The 20,023-nt window shown below is 44.2% G+C and overlaps 1 protein-coding gene across 1 annotated transcript; it reads right to left on the minus strand.

The window, feature by feature from the left end:
• Positions 1 to 6,255: 6,255 nt before the first annotated feature.
• SPP2 (secreted phosphoprotein 2, 24kDa) lies at positions 6,256 to 18,633 on the minus strand. The gene is made up of 7 exons (XM_009885816.1): positions 18,585 to 18,633; positions 18,356 to 18,480; positions 16,875 to 16,997; positions 15,205 to 15,315; positions 11,554 to 11,608; positions 10,766 to 10,768; positions 6,256 to 6,353 (listed from the first exon to the last, which is right to left on the minus strand). The coding sequence occupies exons 1-7, from the start codon at positions 18,631 to 18,633 to the stop codon at positions 6,256 to 6,258; spliced, it is 564 nt and encodes a 187-aa protein (XP_009884118.1).
• Between the last annotated feature and the right edge of the window lie 1,390 nt (positions 18,634 to 20,023).

Genomic DNA, 20,023 nt, shown 5'->3' on the forward strand with positions numbered 1-20,023 from the left:
GTATGATGCATAGTGGCTTAGCAACTTCATCGACCAGTTACCTCAGGACCCGCAGATGCATCTCATCAGGTCCCACGGACTTGTGCACCTTCAGGTTCCTCAGATGGTCTTGAACCTGGTCTTCTCCTACAGTCCCTCCCACAGATATCAGGGTGGTTGAAGTCCCCCATGAGGAACAGGGTCTGTGAACGCGATGCCACTCCTATCTGTTTGTTGAGGGCCTCATCTGCTTGATCTTCCTGGTCAGGTGGCCTGTAGCAGACCCCCCACTGGAACATCACCTGCCACTGCCATCCCTTTAATCTTGACCCATAAGCTCTCCGTCCCCTCCTCATCCATTCCCAGTTGGAGTTCCATGCACAGCAGCTGGTCATTGACATAGAGGACAACACCCCCTCTTTGTCTCCCCTGCCTGTCCTTCCTCAAGAGCCTGTATCCTTCCATTCCAACACTCCAGTCATAGAAGCCATCCCACCATGTCTCTGTGATGCCGATGAGATCATAGCCCTGGAGGCATGCGCATGTCTTTAACTCCTTTTGTTTGTTCTCCATGCTATGTGTAGGGACATAGACGGACTTAAGCTTGGTCCCTCTCAGAGCTGACTTACTGGCTGGAGTGTCTGCAATTCCTTGGTGCTGCTCTCCAAGTGCTCTCCTCTTGACCTGCAACACTCCTGCAGGCTCTGGATATCTATTACAGGCATTGGCATCATACTGGTAGGAGTGGGATGGATTGCAGTTCCCCTCCCCAGCGAACTCTAGTTTAAAGCCCTCTTCACGCTCTTCGCAAGCCTCTGACCAAGGATACTCTTCCCTTTCTCTGAGAAGTGGATCCCATCAGGCCCCAGTGGAGCAGTGTTCTCAAAGCGAGTCCCATGGTCTAAGTGGACAAACTCCTGTCTGCAGCACCAGTCCTGTAAGCATTTGTTGATTTGCCAGATTCGACTGGCCCTTTCAATCCCCTTCCCTTTGACCAGGAGGATTGATGAAAAAACCACCTGCACTCCAGAGTCCCTGACCACTGCTCCCAGGGCTCTGTAATCCTTCTTGATACTCCTCAGACTGCTCCTGGTGGTATCACTGGTGCCCATGTGAAACAACAGCAGAAAATAATAGTCAGAGGACTGTATGAGGCTTGGTAGTCTCTCAGTGACACCCCTGGTGATACAAGCTCCTGGTAAGCAGCACACCTCTAGAGAGTGCATCAGGTCGGCAAATCGGTGCCCCTGTACCTTTCAGAAGAGAGTCACCTACTACTATCACCCGTTGCTTTTTCTTAGTTGCAGTGGTTGTTATATAGGGAGCAGATCGGGCTGCCTTACTCAGCTCTAGCACCTCTCCTGGTATGACAGATCTTTCCTCTTCACTCTGCAGACCTGTGAAGCAGTTCTGCAAGGACACTTCTAGCTTCGGGGGAAATCTCTTCCTGCTGTTGGTCCTTGCCGTTGCAAGCTTCCATTCTTCTGCATTATTGCCCCCCGCCCCCCCCTCCTTCTTCTGTGTGTGCTCAAAGGGGAGGTTTTGGTTGTTGGGCCATGGTCTGTGGATCCCCTGCAGATTGCACTTGTAACCAGCTGTCTATCTCCTTCTCAGCCTCCCTGATCCTACACAGCCTCCTCACCACCTCCTGCAGCTCAGCCACCTGCTGCAGGAGGTCCTCCATGCGGGCACACCTTTTGCAGGCAGTTCTGCCACTTATCGCCAGGAGATAGGTGGAGGCACCTCCTGCAGTCTGAGGTCTGCACTGCAGCCTCTCTCTTCAGCAGCTCTGTCTGGGTGGAGGCATTGGCCACCGCTTGGGTAGATGATGCAGAGCCCCGAGCCCGAGCTGCAGCCTTTGCTCTCCAGTGAGTGCCCACCATTCTGCCTTGAGGGTAAGGTAGGACAAGTGCCCTTGGCCCGTGCAGATGGTCACAGAACAGTGCCTGCTGCTCAACCAGGGGAACACTCCTCCTTCGAAGAGATGCCCTTCTCACACACCCTGCCAGGTGAATTGCTGCCGCGCTAACGGCCGTGCCATGCCCTGGCTGCTGTGCCACACTCTGTTTGCCCACTCTGGTCGCTCGTGCTCCCTGGCCTGCTGCGGAGCAGCTCCCCTCAGTGCCTGACAGCTAGTTTCCATGGAACTAAGAAGAGACCAAATGTTGCCAGCTATTCTTCCATTGAAAAATACCCGACCCTAGTATTCAAGGATGCCAGTCTGTTCACTTCTGCAAGGCTGCTAATCAGCTTGTAACAGCCACCATCGCCACATTCCTGCCAGCAGTGAGCTATGCCAGGTGAGAACTCAGCCAAAGAGTCATTTTAAGAAAAAGTAGAAAACTCAAGGAGGAAATCACAGCCCATTGGCTTGATGCAGAAGGAATCTGATTGTCTGTTAAAAACCACTTTCCTTGTATGATTAATGACAGTAAGAGAAAAATCAGTGTTGGCAATCTGCACGTATATTGCAAGCAAAGACAGGAACTTTCTTCTTAATTTTCCTGTTCAAGAAAATGAAGGACTGCTGGTGAGACTCCAGACATAAGTCATAGGTCAGACTCCACCCCGCACAAAAGACAACTGCCTTAGACAGTTGATTTTGGAAGAGCAGAGCATTGGGGCCCTTTTCTTTTGCTTTCTGGGATTCAAGGTGTTAGGTGAGTTTGAGCCATTTTTTAGGCTCCTCTCTTCGATTCAGAGCAATGAACACCATTAAGCAGATTCCAGCCTAATGGAACCTGTAATTCCACATACCTATGCACACTCAAAAAGCCTTTCATATTGTGTGTGCCCTAAACAGTATCCTTTCAGAGCAGGAATCCATCCTCCCCAAGAGTTTCAACAGAGGATTGACTGCATCACTGGCATGCCTTTTGCTGACACTGGCAACTGACACAGCTCCAACAAGCTCTGCACATACCTGGCAGGCCAAGCTAACTAATGACCTTAACACCTGTTGCAGGCTGAGGTTATGAACCAGTGATGAGCTGTTGTAGAGCAGCTGGCTCTCCTGCTGTCACTCGCTCACGTGTCTGAGCTATTTGTTGGAAAGACTGGTCCACAGCATGACATGAGAATTTTACAACCTCCCCAGTTCCAGAGATGCACTAGGAAATAAATCCAGAAAATCTGATTAGGACTTATCACTGAAGTAAGCTCATTAATCTTTGATGTGGTTCTTTCATATGCAGTTTGCTAACTCCTGCAGGCACCAGCAGACCCATGGGTCTGAAGACTGCAGACTTTAAAAAGTTCTTCTTTATATAACAATTGCTCTGATTTTTTTTCCTCTTGAATATTTAGCACATTCTAATAAATAAGAAGAGCCACAAAGCACCAGTGAGATAATTTAGCCTAGCTTCTTACACAGACTCAGGCACAGGATTCCCCGAAATAATTCCTGTAGTCAAAAAGATAAGAAGATCTACTTCAGAAAATGTAAAATCCAGCATGAAAAACACTGTCAGCCACTTGCCTTAGTAATTTTTGCAGCAGTCAGTTACGCATACTGTTGCGTAAAAAAACAGATCACATTTCATTTCTTACCTGAACTTGTCTAGCTTTGCCTGTCAACAACAGGTTCTTTGAGTAAGAGATGAAAGTCTTCTATTATTAAATTGCCGTTTCCCCAGCCTCCCCCAAAATATTCTCAGCTAAACTAAGCCAGCTGAGCTACTGCCATCTCAAAACACAGCACATATTTCCCATGCCCCACCAAACACTGCCATCACAGTACAGCTTGTAATAATGCCAGCCATGATCACACAGGTGCCAAAACACAGGAAAAAAAGCCATGAATAACTTTCCCTGGCCTCAACCACATGAAATAATTTGGATATGTGTGGCTCCAAATTAAACCCACGGATGAAACCCTCTAATTCTGGATACAAGTGAAATTGAGAAGTAAGACTTCTCTCCAGACTTTACAGCTAATAACAAGTCAAATTGATAAAAACAAGAGAAAAAAAAAGGAGTTTTGAGGGATTTTGAAATTCTCCTTTAGTCTCCTGATGTATCTGCCTCTGAGATGTTCAAAACCTAGGACACTGGTATGAAACACAGCTCCACAAATGACACTTGCAACTTATCTTCAAGAGCAAGCAGAAAATATTAAAACATGAACTGCACAGGATTTCAAGAATCAGAAATTTCTCCCTATTTGTTTCATGTTCTCTTTCAAGAAGATTTTACATTTTGCTTCTGGTTTAGAGATTTGTTAGACATTAGATACAGGAACACAAAACGTTTGTGATTACTGCTTAATGGACATAGCTCCTCTTTAGAGCCAAAGAATTAATTTAAGATCCCTGGCATTTTCCAAATGTAATGTAAAGAAAGGATGTCTCCCCATTTTGAGCACATAGATCTCCTTCCCCACAACTTTTCTGGCAGATCAGTTGAAGAAAGTCCAACCCAATTTCACCCAGCCAGACTGAGACAGTTTGGTTCTCAGAAGCCAACACTGGTCAGGCATTCACAAAATTTTTCCCTTTCTTCTCTGGAACAGAAAGTCGACCTTATGCTACTCTTCAGTAAGCTTCAGTCTTTCCACACTGCCTCCTTGGATTAAGGCTACCTAGAAGGGCACAAGAGTGCACACCAGAGTGCCACTGCAATACACTCAAGGAAGTTCAAAGACATTTTAAAACATTAGAGATTTCTGTAAGAGGAAAGGCAGTGACTAAAACAGCCTATCACTTTTACTGGCTCATGGATTAACTAAAATAGCATATGGATTTAATGAAATCATTTTTAAAAACAAAGACCTGACCTAGCAGAATGACTGGGTTTTCCTTTCATATCTACTTTCTAGGAGAGTAGGGGGTACGTCTCCTTCACCACATATAGGTTTACCATGGATATGCTTATGAATAACATGTGTTATTCATAGTGAGTCATTGGTGCTAAGTTACATCTAAAACTGTCCTGTTTCCAATGCAGCAGGCCTGAATTGAGCTACACACGCATGGAGCATTCAGTTCTGGTTCTCTTTACAGGGACAGAGACCTGCTAATGATATGTACCCAAGTGAGTGTGCAAAACATCTTTAATCACAAAGGCATAGTGCTAAGCAATTTCCTCTTCCTTTCCCAACTACTTTAAAACTGTTTAACACGTCAAAGAATGATCTCCATTCTGTGTTGCTAAAACTCTTTGAAAGCCACTTCCCTCTAGATTAACTCCATAAGACAGCAGGTAAAATATCAGCACCAATTAGAGCTGCTCCCACATAGAACCTCAGAAGTAGGTCAGCAAAGGTGGTTTGTGTAGGATAGGCCTTGCCAGCTCCAAATTAGTGCCTTTCATTATCATTCCCATTAACTGAGCTCCAAACATCTCCTTCACAGCTTCTCTGCAACAAATGTTTGCCCTGGGTAAACTGCATCTTGGTTCTCCCAGATACCTTACTACTACGTTCATTTTTTGTTTGCTAAACTGTGTGGCCTCAGGGCCTTGTTGCATTAGATTTGGCACAAAGACATGGCCATTCCTCCAAGAGTTTGCAGTATAAATAGCACAACAAGTCATGGGTGGGAGGACAGCACCAGGACAAAGATGGTGGGTGACTTGCTGAAGGACTGGGGCATCAAACAACTCATCTGTGTCTTTGCCAATACACAGCCAGGGCATGTTCCAGATCCCACAGCCAAGTGATACACCCCTGCTAAGGGCAACCAATTTGGATAAGGTCCAAAGTCTCCATGGAACATTTGACAGAAACATGTCTCTGCCAGCCAAGAGAGATGGAGGCAAAAAGGTAGAACTGCAGCTCAAGGCTTGAGCCCTATGCTAAACTCAGGCCAGCAGATTGATTTTCTTGTACACTGTTCACACTACCTGCACACCAGGACACTGGTGTTTGCAAGATCATATGGGATGGACTACTCAAGAGTGAGTGAAAGCTGTGAGCTCTGTAGTTAGGAATTCTTCCTAGGACTGAAGCAACAAGAGGAAAATCAAAACCGTCTTCTGATCACTTGACAACCGGTCAAACCCTTGTTCTGTGAGCCCTCCCTTAGGCACCAGAGATTGCCACCCCATCATCATTTGTTGAGGGTCCTGATAGTGCTGTTTGTACTCTGTCACTGAATTTCCCCATAAGCAAGTCCTACAAATGCCCACAGTAAAACGGCTTTTAACATGCTTGCAGCCAAGAAGCACATTCCCAAAGAGGTCCTTTATCTTGAGCAGTCACTTTCCCACCCTGCCACAAAGTCTGCAGACCTCGGGTGCATAGAAGCTACACTTAGAATTGTACTCACCCAATCCATATTATTCAATCCTGTCAGAGATGAAATAGCTGGGTTTATGCTGGTATCCACGGCTGCTGCCTCTTCCCCTTGAACGGAAGGCTTCAGGAGCAAATACATCTTTAAAAAAAAAGAACGTGGAGACATGCATTAGTGTTACATGCTTTCAAATGCATGTTCGTTCAGCATTCTGCACATCAGGACAACCTCAAGGATGCACACAAGTACTGGTTATGAAAGCACAAATCTGGAAATCCGGAAGACGCTTACACAGAGTATACAAACCTCAGCATTGCCCTACTTTGAAGCCTAATGCCCTCACAGCTTCCTCAATGAGGTGTCCCTCTGCACAGGAAAAAAAGGTGGCTGTGACCTGAGCAAACTGCCAGTCTTCCATATTTTCTTCTCCTTCAGACAGATCACTTTCAGGTGACCCAAACAGATGATCCAAAAGGCAAACTAACACATGCCAGAACAGTCCAGCATGGCAGAAATGCTTACCTTCTCTGTGAATGCTGCCTCTCCTGTTGGGGTTCATTATTGGCATATGCATCATCTGTAAATTAAAGAAGTTTCTTTAAAAAGCTCATCTGTCAAGAAGTCCACCTCTCCTTCATTTCCTCAGGTACTGTGTGACCACTGCAGTAATTCCAAACCTCATTATCAATTTTTCTGAAAACAAGATTACTGCTGATACTATTGCAAAGCAGTGATGCTGCTAAGGAAGTCTGCAGTTGCAGGTAGGCTCTCATGTCAACATCTTTTGTACTTAATACATTACCTGACCTTACTGTAGTGCATATACAGCCAGGAGAGCAAAGCCTGGAGAGCAGTCTGTTGCAGTCGCACAAGGGACTTCTTTGACTAATTTATCCCAAATTACTCTTTTAAAAGCTCTCTATACTCTTTTGTTGGTATCTATCCCAGTAACATGATCTCAGTCTCAGCCAATCACAATTCCTTCTCCTACCCAAATGACACCAGAACTACAGGAGCTACACCAACACCATCCACAGTGAATCAGGCTGAGATCCCTTGAACGGAGTTACAAAGACAGGAACTTTCTTCTTAATTTTCCTGTTCAAGAAAATGAAGGACTGCTGGTGAGACTCCAGACATAAGTCATAGGTCAGACTCCACCCCGCACAAAAGACAACTGCCTTAGACAGTTGATTTTGGAAGCATTGGGGCGTTTTTCTTTTGCTTTCTGGGATTCAAGGTGTTAGGTGAGTTTGAGCCATTTTTTAGGCTCCTCTCTGTGATTCAGAGCAATGAACACCATTAAGCAGATTCCAGCCTAATGGAACCTGTAATTCCACATACCTATGCACACTCAAAAAGCCTTTCATATTGTGTGTGCCCTAAACAGTATCCTTTCAGAGCAGGAATCCATCCTCCCCAAGAGTTTCAACAGAGGATTGACTGCATCACTGGCATGCCTTTTGCTGACACTGGCAACTGACACAGCTCCAACAAGCTCTGCACATACCTGGCAGGCCAAGCTAACTAATGACCTTAACACCTGTTGCAGGCTGAGGTTATGAACCAGTGATGAGCTGTTGTAGAGCAGCTGGCTCTCCTGCTGTCACTCGCTCACGTGTCTGAGCTATTTGTTGGAAAGACTGGTCCACAGCATGACATGAGAATTTTACAACCTCCCCAGTTCCAGAGATGCACTAGGAAATAAATCCAGAAAATCTGATTAGGACTTATCACTGAAGTAAGCTCATTAATCTTTGATGTGGTTCTTTCATATGCAGTTTGCTAACTCCTGCAGGCACCAGCAGACCCATGGGTCTGAAGACTGCAGACTTTAAAAAGTTCTTCTTTATATAACAATTGCTCTGATTTTTTTTCCTCTTGAATATTTAGCACATTCTAATAAATAAGAAGAGCCACAAAGCACCAGTGAGATAATTTAGCCTAGCTTCTTACACAGACTCAGGCACAGGATTCCCCGAAATAATTCCTGTAGTCAAAAAGATAAGAAGATCTACTTCAGAAAATGTAAAATCCAGCATGAAAAACACTGTCAGCCACTTGCCTTAGTAATTTTTGCAGCAGTCAGTTACGCATACTGTTGCGTAAAAAAACAGATCACATTTCATTTCTTACCTGAACTTGTCTAGCTTTGCCTGTCAACAACAGGTTCTTTGAGTAAGAGATGAAAGTCTTCTATTATTAAATTGCCGTTTCCCCAGCCTCCCCCAAAATATTCTCAGCTAAACTAAGCCAGCTGAGCTACTGCCATCTCAAAACACAGCACATATTTCCCATGCCCCACCAAACACTGCCATCACAGTACAGCTTGTAATAATGCCAGCCATGATCACACAGGTGCCAAAACACAGGAAAAAAAGCCATGAATAACTTTCCCTGGCCTCAACCACATGAAATAATTTGGATATGTGTGGCTCCAAATTAAACCCACGGATGAAACCCTCTAATTCTGGATACAAGTGAAATTGAGAAGTAAGACTTCTCTCCAGACTTTACAGCTAATAACAAGTCAAATTAATAAAAACAAGAGAAAAAAAAGGAGTTTTGAGGGATTTTGAAATTCTCCTTTAGTCTCCTGATGTATCTGCCTCTGAGATGTCCAAAACCTAGGACACTGGTATGAAACACAGCTCCACAAATGACACTTGCAACTTATCTTCAAGAGCAAGCAGAAAATATTAAAACATGAACTGCACAGGATTTCAAGAATCAGAAATTTCTCCCTATTTGTTTCATGTTCTCTTTCAAGAAGATTTTACATTTTGCTTCTGGTTTAGAGATTTGTTAGACATTAGATACAGGAACACAAAACGTTTGTGATTACTGCTTAATGGACATAGCTCCTCTTTAGAGCCAAAGAATTAATTTAAGATCCCTGGCATTTTCCAAATGTAATGTAAAGAAAGGATGTCTCCCCATTTTGAGCACATAGATCTCCTTCCCCACAACTTTTCTGGCAGATCAGTTGAAGAAAGTCCAACCCAATTTCACCCAGCCAGACTGAGACAGTTTGGTTCTCAGAAGCCAACACTGGTCAGGCATTCACAAAATTTTTCCCTTTCTTCTCTGGAACAGAAAGTCGACCTTATGCTACTCTTCAGTAAGCTTCAGTCTTTCCACACTGCCTCCTTGGATTAAGGCTACCTAGAAGGGCACAAGAGTGCACACCAGAGTGCCACTGCAATACACTCAAGGAAGTTCAAAGACATTTTAAAACATTAGAGATTTCTGTAAGAGGAAAGGCAGTGACTAAAACAGCCTATCACTTTTACTGGCTCATGGATTAACTAAAATAGCATATGGATTTAATGAAATCATTTTTAAAAACAAAGACCTGACCTAGCAGAATGACTGGGTTTTCCTTTCATATCTACTTTCTAGGAGAGTAGGGGGTACGTCTCCTTCACCACATATAGGTTTACCATGGATATGCTTATGAATAACATGTGTTATTCATAGTGAGTCATTGGTGCTAAGTTACATCTAAAACTGTCCTGTTTCCAATGCAGCAGGCCTGAATTGAGCTACACACGCATGGAGCATTCAGTTCTGGTTCTCTTTACAGGGACAGAGACCTGCTAATGATATGTACCCAAGTGAGTGTGCAAAACATCTTTAATCACAAAGGCATAGTGCTAAGCAATTTCCTCTTCCTTTCCCAACTACTTTAAAACTGTTTAACACGTCAAAGAATGATCTCCATTCTGTGTTGCTAAAACTCTTTGAAAGCCACTTCCCTCTAGATTAACTCCATAAGACAGCAGGTAAAATATCAGCACCAATTAGAGCTGCTCCCACATAGAACCTCAGAAGTAGGTCAGCAAAGGTGGTTTGTGTAGGATAGGCCTTGCCAGCTCCAAATTAGTGCCTTTCATTATCATTCCCATTAACTGAGCTCCAAACATCTCCTTCACAGCTTCTCTGCAACAAATGTTTGCCCTGGGTAAACTGCATCTTGGTTCTCCCAGATACCTTACTACTACGTTCATTTTTTGTTTGCTAAACTGTGTGGCCTCAGGGCCCTGTTGCATTAGATTTGGCACAAAGACATGGCCATTCCTCCAAGAGTTTGCAGTATAAATAGCACAACAAGTCATGGGTGGGAGGACAGCACCAGGACAAAGATGGTGGGTGACTTGCTGAAGGACTGGGGCATCAAACAACTCATCTGTGTCTTTGCCAATACACAGCCAGGGCATGTTCCAGATCCCACAGCCAAGTGATACACCCCTGCTAAGGGCAACCAATTTGGATAAGGTCCAAAGTCTCCATGGAACATTTGACAGAAACATGTCTCTGCCAGCCAAGAGAGATGGAGGCAAAAAGGTAGAACTGCAGCTCAAGGCTTGAGCCCTATGCTAAACTCAGGCCAGCAGATTGATTTTCTTGTACACTGTTCACACTACCTGCACACCAGGACACTGGTGTTTGCAAGATCATATGGGATGGACTACTCAAGAGTGAGTGAAAGCTGTGAGCTCTGTAGTTAGGAATTCTTCCTAGGACTGAAGCAACAAGAGGAAAATCAAAACCGTCTTCTGATCACTTGACAACCGGTCAAACCCTTGTTCTGTGAGCCCTCCCTTAGGCACCAGAGATTGCCACCCCATCATCATTTGTTGAGGGTCCTGATAGTGCTGTTTGTACTCTGTCACTGAATTTCCCCATAAGCAAGTCCTACAAATGCCCACAGTAAAACGGCTTTTAACATGCTTGCAGCCAAGAAGCACATTCCCAAAGAGGTCCTTTATCTTGAGCAGTCACTTTCCCACCCTGCCACAAAGTCTGCAGACCTCGGGTGCATAGAAGCTACACTTAGAATTGTACTCACCCAATCCATATTATTCAATCCTGTCAGAGATGAAATAGCTGGGTTTATGCTGGTATCCACGGCTGCTGCCTCTTCCCCTTGAACGGAAGGCTTCAGGAGCAAATACATCTTTAAAAAAAAAGAACGTGGAGACATGCATTAGTGTTACATGCTTTCAAATGCATGTTCGTTCAGCATTCTGCACATCAGGACAACCTCAAGGATGCACACAAGTACTGGTTATGAAAGCACAAATCTGGAAATCCGGAAGACGCTTACACAGAGTATACAAACCTCAGCATTGCCCTACTTTGAAGCCTAATGCCCTCACAGCTTCCTCAATGAGGTGTCCCTCTGCACAGGAAAAAAAGGTGGCTGTGACCTGAGCAAACTGCCAGTCTTCCATATTTTCTTCTCCTTCAGACAGATCACTTTCAGGTGACCCAAACAGATGATCCAAAAGGCAAACTAACACATGCCAGAACAGTCCAGCATGGCAGAAATGCTTACCTTCTCTGTGAATGCTGCCTCTCCTGTTGGGGTTCATTATTGGCATATGCATCATCTGTAAATTAAAGAAGTTTCTTTAAAAAGCTCATCTGTCAAGAAGTCCACCTCTCCTTCATTTCCTCAGGTACTGTGTGACCACTGCAGTAATTCCAAACCTCATTATCAATTTTTCTGAAAACAAGATTACTGCTGATACTATTGCAAAGCAGTGATGCTGCTAAGGAAGTCTGCAGTTGCAGGTAGGCTCTCATGTCAACATCTTTTGTACTTAATACATTACCTGACCTTACTGTAGTGCATATACAGCCAGGAGAGCAAAGCCTGGAGAGCAGTCTGTTGCAGTCGCACAAGGGACTTCTTTGACTAATTTATCCCAAATTACTCTTTTAAAAGCTCTCTATACTCTTTTGTTGGTATCTATCCCAGTAACATGATCTCAGTCTCAGCCAATCACAATTCCTTCTCCTACCCAAATGACACCAGAACTACAGGAGCTACACCAACACCATCCACAGTGAATCAGGCTGAGATCCCTTGAACGGAGTTACAGCTCTAGAGCAATGCACTTTCTGCAGCCCTCCACAGAAAGAAATACTTTCCTTTTCTGGTGCAATAATTCTCTTTGGGATTTTTTCTGTATTAAAATTTGTCATGATTTAACCCCAGCCGGCAACTAAGCATCACACAGCCGCTCTCTCACTCACTCCCCCCGAGTTGGGTGGGGGAGAGAATCAGAAGGGTAAAAGTGAGAAAACTCGTGGGTTGAGATAAAGACAGTTTAATAAGAAAAGCAAAAACAGCACACACAAGCAAAGCAAAGCAAGGAATTCATAGAATCATAGAATTGTTTAGGTTGGAAAAGACATTTAAGATCACCGAGTCCAACCGTTAACCTAGCACCACCAAGTCCACCACTAATCCATGTCCCTCAACACCACACCTACACATCTTTTAGATACCTCCAGGGATGGTGACTCAACCACTTCCCTGGGAAGCCTGTTCCAATGCTTGACAACGCTTTCTGTGAAGGATTTTTTCCTAACATCCAATCTATGCCTCCCCTGGTGCAACTTGAGGCCATTTCCTCTTATCCTATCGTTTATTACTTGGGAGAAGAGACCGACCCCCACCGCATTACAACCTTCTTTCAGGTAGTTGTAAAGAGCAATAACATCTCCCCTCAGCCTCCTTTTCTCCACGCTAAACAACCCCAGTTGCCTCAGCTGCTCTTCATAAAACTTGTTCTCTAGACCCTTCACCAGCTTCATTGCCCTTCCCTGGACACACACCAGAACCTCAATGGCATCCACTAAGTGGATCACCTTGTCATAGAAGGAGATCAGGTTAGTCAAGCAGGACCTGCCTTTCATAAAACCATGCTGACCGGGCCTGATCACCTGTTTGTCCTGTATGTGCCTATATCTGATGGTGTTCAAAATGATCTGATCCATAATATCACCTGGCATCGAGGTCAGACTGATAGGCCTGTAGTTCCCTGGATCTTCCTTCTAGCCCTTCTTGTAGATGGACGTCACATTTGTTAACCTCCAGTCAACTGGGACCTCCCCAGTTAGCCAGGACTGCTGATAAATGATGGAAAGTGGCTCAATGAGCACTTCCACCAGCTCCCTCAGTACCCCCATCTGGCCGCATAGACTTGTGTCTGTCTAAGTGGTGTAGCAGGTCACTAACCATTTCCCCTTGGATTATGGGGGCTTCATTCTGCTCCCCGTCCCTGTCTTCCAGCTCAAGGGAGCAACAACTGGTCTTACTATTAAAGACTGAGGCAAAGAAGGCATTAAGTACCTCAGCCTTTTCCTCACACTTTGTCACTATGTTTCCCCCAGCATCCAATAAAGGATGGAGATTCTCCTTAGCCCTCCTTTTGTTGTTAATGTATTTATAGAAACATTTTTTATCATCTTCTACAGCAGTAGCCAGATTAAGTTCTAGTTGGGCTTTGGCCCTTCTAATTATCTCCCTGCACAACCTCATGACCCCCTTGTATTCCTCCTGAGTTGTGTGCCCCTTCTTCCAAATGTCATAAACTCTTTTTTTAACCCTGAGTTCCAGCTAAAGCTCTCTGTTCAGCCAGGCCAGCCTTCTTACCTGCCAGCTCATCTTTTGGCACACAGAGACAGCCTGTTCCTGCGCTTCAAGGATCACCTTCTATTCATTCATTCTTCATTCACTACTTCCCATTGGCAGGGCGGTGTTCAGCGATCTCCAGGAAATCAGGACTCCATCATGTGTAACAGTTATTCGGGAAGACAAACGCCTTAACTCCAAACATCCCCCCCTTCCTTCTTCTTCCCCCAGCTTTATATACCTCACATGGTATGGAATATCCCTTTGGACGGTTGGGATCAGCTGTCCCAGCTGTGTCTCCTCCTGACTTTTTGTGCACTCCCAGCCTAATTCAGCCATAGCAGTATGAGGAGCAGAAAAGGTCTTGACTCTGTATAATCACTGCTCAGGATTAACTAAAACATCCTGGTGTTATCAACACTATTTCCAACACAAATCCAAAACATAGCCCCATACGTGCTACTATGAAGAAAATTAACTCTACCCTAGCCAAAACCAGTACAACATTGCAGGAAATACATTCCCCAGCAAGAATAGCAGCGGCAGTACTGAATTTTAAGTTATGGTTAAAGAAGACTTGCAGGAAGATGTCTGCTTTTAAAAGCAAATCTTTATACTGAGGGCCCTATTAAACAAGTTACACTCAATCCACAGAGGACAGACTGAACATCCAAAACTATGTTATATATTTCAGTACTTCCCATGCAGTCTTTCTGCTCTGTAAATCAAGACTTCCTGTGATGCATTCACTAGCTAGCTCTGAACAGAGATTCTGAACAAAAAAAACCAAAACCCTTAATAAAGTTACAAGCTAATTTGGCAATTCAAACCAAGGGAAGGTTACACAGAATCCTGTTTGCTTCAAGCTATTCATTTAGTCACTTGCGCTTTCCAAAAATAAAAGCTGTCCATATCCTCTGGCACCTTGCTTGTGATACTGTCTTTGTTCCCTGAATATAATCCTCAAGCACAACAGCCACTGTAGATCTGTGTTGTAAATGCAGGTACCCAGGTTCAAGCGTCAGTTCATGGAAAAAGTGGACACTACCATGATTTGAAAACAGCTAGCAGGAATTCTCAGGTTGGGTCAGCATTTAGTCACACCTTAAAAACCAAATAAGAGCTCAAAAAAGGGAATACAAATCTCAGGCGAGCAAATGTCCCTCAGCTATGCTGTGACTACATGCTCAGCTGAGAGTTGGGTTTGGTAACAGAGCAAGAGTCGTCAGTATTTGTTTCTGTCTGAGATGTGCCAATCACTGTTCTCCAAGCACATACTCTATGTGTCAATGAAGAAAGCGTGTCAGAGTGGATGTGCCAGACTGCCGCAGAGATTCACATTCTCCCCCAGCATCCATCAAGAGAGGTCAAACCTCTCAGCTGATGGAAAGTGAAGCATTACAGGAGACAGCTGGATTTCAAATTGTGTTCAGTTTTATGATTAAAACCTCCAACTGCAACAGGAGTTGCAGTTCACACATATGTACCTGACTTCTCCTTAAAAGAGGATGAGCAGAATTTTTGATCCTCCAGGCAGCAGAAATCAGTTTTCCCCTTCCTTACCTCCTCGCTGCTCATTGATTCGGAGCTGGATGTGCCACGATGGCACTGCACAATAATGTTCGAGATCAGCTCACCGGAGACTTCCACAACACTTCTGCAGAAAGTGGTTGGCTGTAACAGATCAAAATAGAGTAAATCTCACAGAGCAAAGCTACAGTGCAAACACTCTCATGGGAATTTCACTGGGGAGAGGGAACCTGTACAGGGATTTAAAAAAAATAAATAAAATCAAAGAAAGCAAGACTACATACCTAACAAATTATTGGAGCAGGCTGTGGCCAGACCAATATATTCTGGCAGCATATAACTACACACAAGTTATTGCTCCACAATTGCACATTAGCTGTATGAATTCTTGAGCCTGCTAGAGGCAGAAGAAAATCTCCAAATGCTTCTCATGGCTCTGGAATCACCAATCACAAACAGAAGAGTTGTGCAGGGCTATGCTGATGGCAGCTCCAGCTCTAGAAGTTAAACTACCTTTAAAGACGTTATCTCGATGACTTGTCAGAAGCTCCGGCAAAACCTGCCTCCCAAGTTTGGAAAACAGAGATCCTCACACTATCTTTCATACCGTGTTGCCCCAAGAAGAAAAGAGGAGGGATGGTGTCTGTGTAGGGTACAGTGATAACTTCACAGAAGCCAACCCTTGCATTTTGAAGGAAAACCTAGCAAGAACCATAAATTCCATGTTGTCCCATCTACATGCACACACAAACTGCTTAGCTCAAGTACTGATACTTGAAGAGATGTTTACCCCCCTCTTCATGGGGTAAACTACCTCCTGAGGTAGTAGTATGACTCATAAGCTATGAGGAAAGCCTTTGTGCCATGTGTTCAATGCCTTCCCAGAATCCCTCCTCTTCCCTAAAATCTGTGCCCAGGAAGTACAGATAAGTTTGGCAGCATTCACAGAGGAAAAAGAGGCGAGAAGAGCTCAGCTTGGAGCAGCACAGAGAAGCAGAGATAATCTCTGTGGAGGTCTGACACGCAGTATGGTATCATTGCACAGAGACTTAAGAGCTACTCCACATGCCTTGTAAGATTTGTGCAAGCAGTTAGGGCACAACCACTTAGAAGCTTGCAATAGGAGCCATGTTTTGGCAAAAATAATTGTGCACAGAGAAATCCAGATTCAAAGATGATGTATTTACACCAAAGCTGGTCATCTAAGAATTAGAGCGCAGCAAGAGCTATATCAAGAGCCTGATCCATGTGTATTTCAGGCTGAAAAGAAAGTTGAAAATCTGAAAAAGATTAGCACTGTCATCACAGAGTGGGAATCTGCACTGCATAGGAAAATACACCTTTATATAGTGCCTAGGTGCATGGCAGGTCAAACAACAGTTTTTTCACACTCTTCTCTTAGAAAAGAAGCCACACTTTCCTTCCAGGATTTGGTCCAAATGCACACAGACACTTTTGCTACATGCTGCTCTGAGATGCGCCTGTCCTTTTCAGTTCACAGCAGTTCCTGTATTGCCCACTGACGAGGCAGAAGAACTGGCCCTTCCCACCTAGCACCCACTCCATGCTGTAGGTTGTACTTGTTTGGGTTTGGTTTTGTTTTCAGAAGCGCCAATCCTTCTTCAGCACCAATAGTGTTTCAACATGTCCTGAGAACATCCTGCACAGTGGGGGGGGTTCACATTCACACTAGACACACTTACCACAAAAGGCCCTATTTTGAAGTCACATGTGAAGGGATCTCTCCCTGAAGCTTTCGTGCACACTGTTTCACGAATGCTGAACTGTAGCTCTAGTCTATAAGTGTCACCGTTCCACATGTCAACCTGGTAAACAGAAGATCAACACAACGTACAATTAGTGCCTGTCATTCTTCTATGCCCACTACATGGCAACCTTGCTTCTTTGTCAAGCAGAAGCAAGACATAAGGGCATTATGGGTCAGCAACAATTTAGAGCAGATTACTGTGTGTGAGAAAGGCTGTTTTATTGTGCTCAGGAGTTACTCTCTCAGGCAGATTTGGTAACAGCAACACAGAACAGCTTCCCACTGGGGTTTCACTTGAAACCCTACAGCCATTGTGGGATCCTCCTACTGCTCAGAGTTGTTTGGGATGGACTATAGCTGTCAAAGGTAGATCAGCATAGCATTACCCCTGCATGCTCCTCCCTCTTCTGTGGGAACCAGGGTGCTAACAGCTCTGCTTTGGATATCTAGACTGCTGTGAAGTCTATTGCAAATACATGACTTGGAAAGTAAATCACACAACTGCAAGCAATTGAATTAATGCAGTTTATAGAGTCACTCCTTGTCAGCTCAGGTACTTCAATGGGCAGTGTGTGTGCAACACTGCAAGCTTTAGAGAGTTTGATTCCTTTTGTTGACATATTAGGATTTTCTCCTTCTCAGTCTAATCAATGTTTTAGCTCAAGATGGAAGACTAAAAAAAAACCAACACAACCCACCAAAAAACCCCCACCAACAAACAACAAATCCCCACTGCTTTCAAGTACTCTTTTTTTCCCAAACTAGATCAATCCAAAAGTCAACTTGTCCTTTATTCTCGCAGAAGACATGATACATGCAATCTACAGAAATATAACAGTTCTGAGGATGTTCAGAAACATGGGCATGCTAACTTTAAATTAGGAAGCTTTAACTCCTTAACTCTGGGTATCCAATATAATTCTTAGCAACACAAATTAAAACAGATATGGGTTTCCTGCCTGCATTTAGATGCTAGAAGATTTAAACCAGAATTGGTGTGTAGAGACAGATGACATAAATACAGATTGGAGAAAGAATCCTGAATATGTCTGTGGTGGCATTTAAGCAGTAGTGTGGACATTCAGCTGAGCCCTTCAGATGAATGAGGTTACTTTATGCACAAAGCATATTTAAAAATACCAGTTCTGAACAAAATGTTACAAGACATCACTCAAACATTTCTATTCTAGGTGTGGAAAATTTGAACTCCTGAAGTATTTTTAATTACAAACCAACATACAAAGAATATTTAGTTTCCTAAAGCCATAACTTCAGATACTGCACCAAACCCACCCTCTTCCAAGCAGCGTCAGAAAACTCCAACTAAATCTGGGTTTCCAGGGTTGGGTGAAAAAGAGTTTTCCATCACAGTAAAGCATATTTCAGGTAAAGGATCTCTGTCATCTGTGCACTTACTCTTGTGACATGGCTCCTGACAACACCATACAGGTTTGGCCCCCATGACTGAGAATTGATCCTTGCAATGGAAGCATTGAGAGCCTCTTCTGTGACAGGGAGTTCATAGTCGTACACTTGAAACCCTGAGACAGAGGCACAGTTCCATTAGAAGTTCATTGTGGTCTTGTACTTTTTCTCCCAAAATTACCGTAAGAAAGAGGATGTGGCTCCATTCTGAGCAACTTACCTGAACATGAGAAAACACTCAGTGTGAGGACAAAAATTAGGATCCTCATAGCGTGCCTTTCAAAATCCTCTGGTTTTTTCCCTTTCTAAGCAAGGATTTCCAGTGCATATTCCTCTGTCTTTATATAAATGCAGCCTTGATCCTACACCTGACCTTCCTGTGCCCAAGCTCTGCTACAAACATTGCACTTTAAACAGAATTGATCTGCGGGTAAATATTTGCTGTCAGCTTTCCTCCATTTAGCAGTAGTTCTCAGATAAGAGATGAGCTGCAGTGCCTTTTTCCCAGTACTGTGACTAAAAGGGAGCACTGAATTCCTGATATCTCCACAGCCAAAGGCAGAATCTGATTATTTTGTTCATTTTTAGCCATTAGTTATCCATTTAAAGCTGGTGAGTCAACTCATTCCTTAGCACCAGACCCAGCACCTTTGTGTCTCGGCAGCAACTGACAGCGCTTACAAGCTGGCATTCCCCAAGGAAGGGATGATTCCCCAGCATGGAATGGGAACCCACCCACATGGACCTGTCCGACACCATCACCCTGCAGGCCAAAGCATCCAACAGAAGCCTCCCAGGCACACGGCTGACCTTTGGGACACCCCAAGTCTGTTTGCCGTGCAAGCTCCTGGGACCTCCGTTATTTGGTATGTGCCAGAAGAGCTCCCACATTGCTTTGACTCTTGCCCAGCTAACCACACAAGCAAGTGACTGTGGATATTTGGTTTCCCCTGTCAGATCCCCCTGATGCTCAGACTTCAGTTTCAGCACAGAAATTAATGGGCTTTTTTGAAAAATTATGGCCTGACTTCAGTACTGAAAACACCATAAGGAATTACAGGGATGAGCTAGACACGAGGTCTCAGCGCTTAGCTAAATGAAGCCACTTGCTAGCCTTGGTTTCCAGATACAGGCAATGTATCTTATCTCTCTACCACAACTACCTCACAACAGAGCCACTGAAACACTTCTAGCAAGATTTAAAGATGCACCTGGGTTTTAAGTGCTTCAAGGCTGTCCATGGCAGTTGGGAGGGAAACTGCCACCTTCAAACAAGTTCACCCATTGCTGACTGTTCACAAGGTAGAGATGTGTCTAACCATTTTCATTTTGAGGATCCTGTGTGTGAAATTCCTCCATTAAACTTCAAATCACAGTTCCACTTGAATTATGTGGCACAGGATCATTTTTAGAAATCCCCAAATGACAAGCACTCAAGGAAAGATATGGGAGCATGCAAAGTACCAGGGCTCAGATTTAATAAGGAGAAGGATAAAGTTGCTTCTGGTTGCTGGGTTGTCAGATTGCAGGATGGCAGCTGATCACAAGGTTGCATACTGGGGGGATCTGACTCCTTGGGTGACAGGTGGAGTCAAGTAAGTATCACTCACACTGCAAGTACTTTGAGGCAAAGACCCATAAAGGCAACGCACTTCTAAG

The sequence above is a fragment of the Charadrius vociferus genome, unplaced genomic scaffold, assembly GCF_000708025.1.
Source record: "Charadrius vociferus isolate BGI_N301 unplaced genomic scaffold, ASM70802v2 scaffold245, whole genome shotgun sequence".
NCBI classification, from domain to species: domain Eukaryota; kingdom Metazoa; phylum Chordata; class Aves; order Charadriiformes; family Charadriidae; genus Charadrius; species Charadrius vociferus.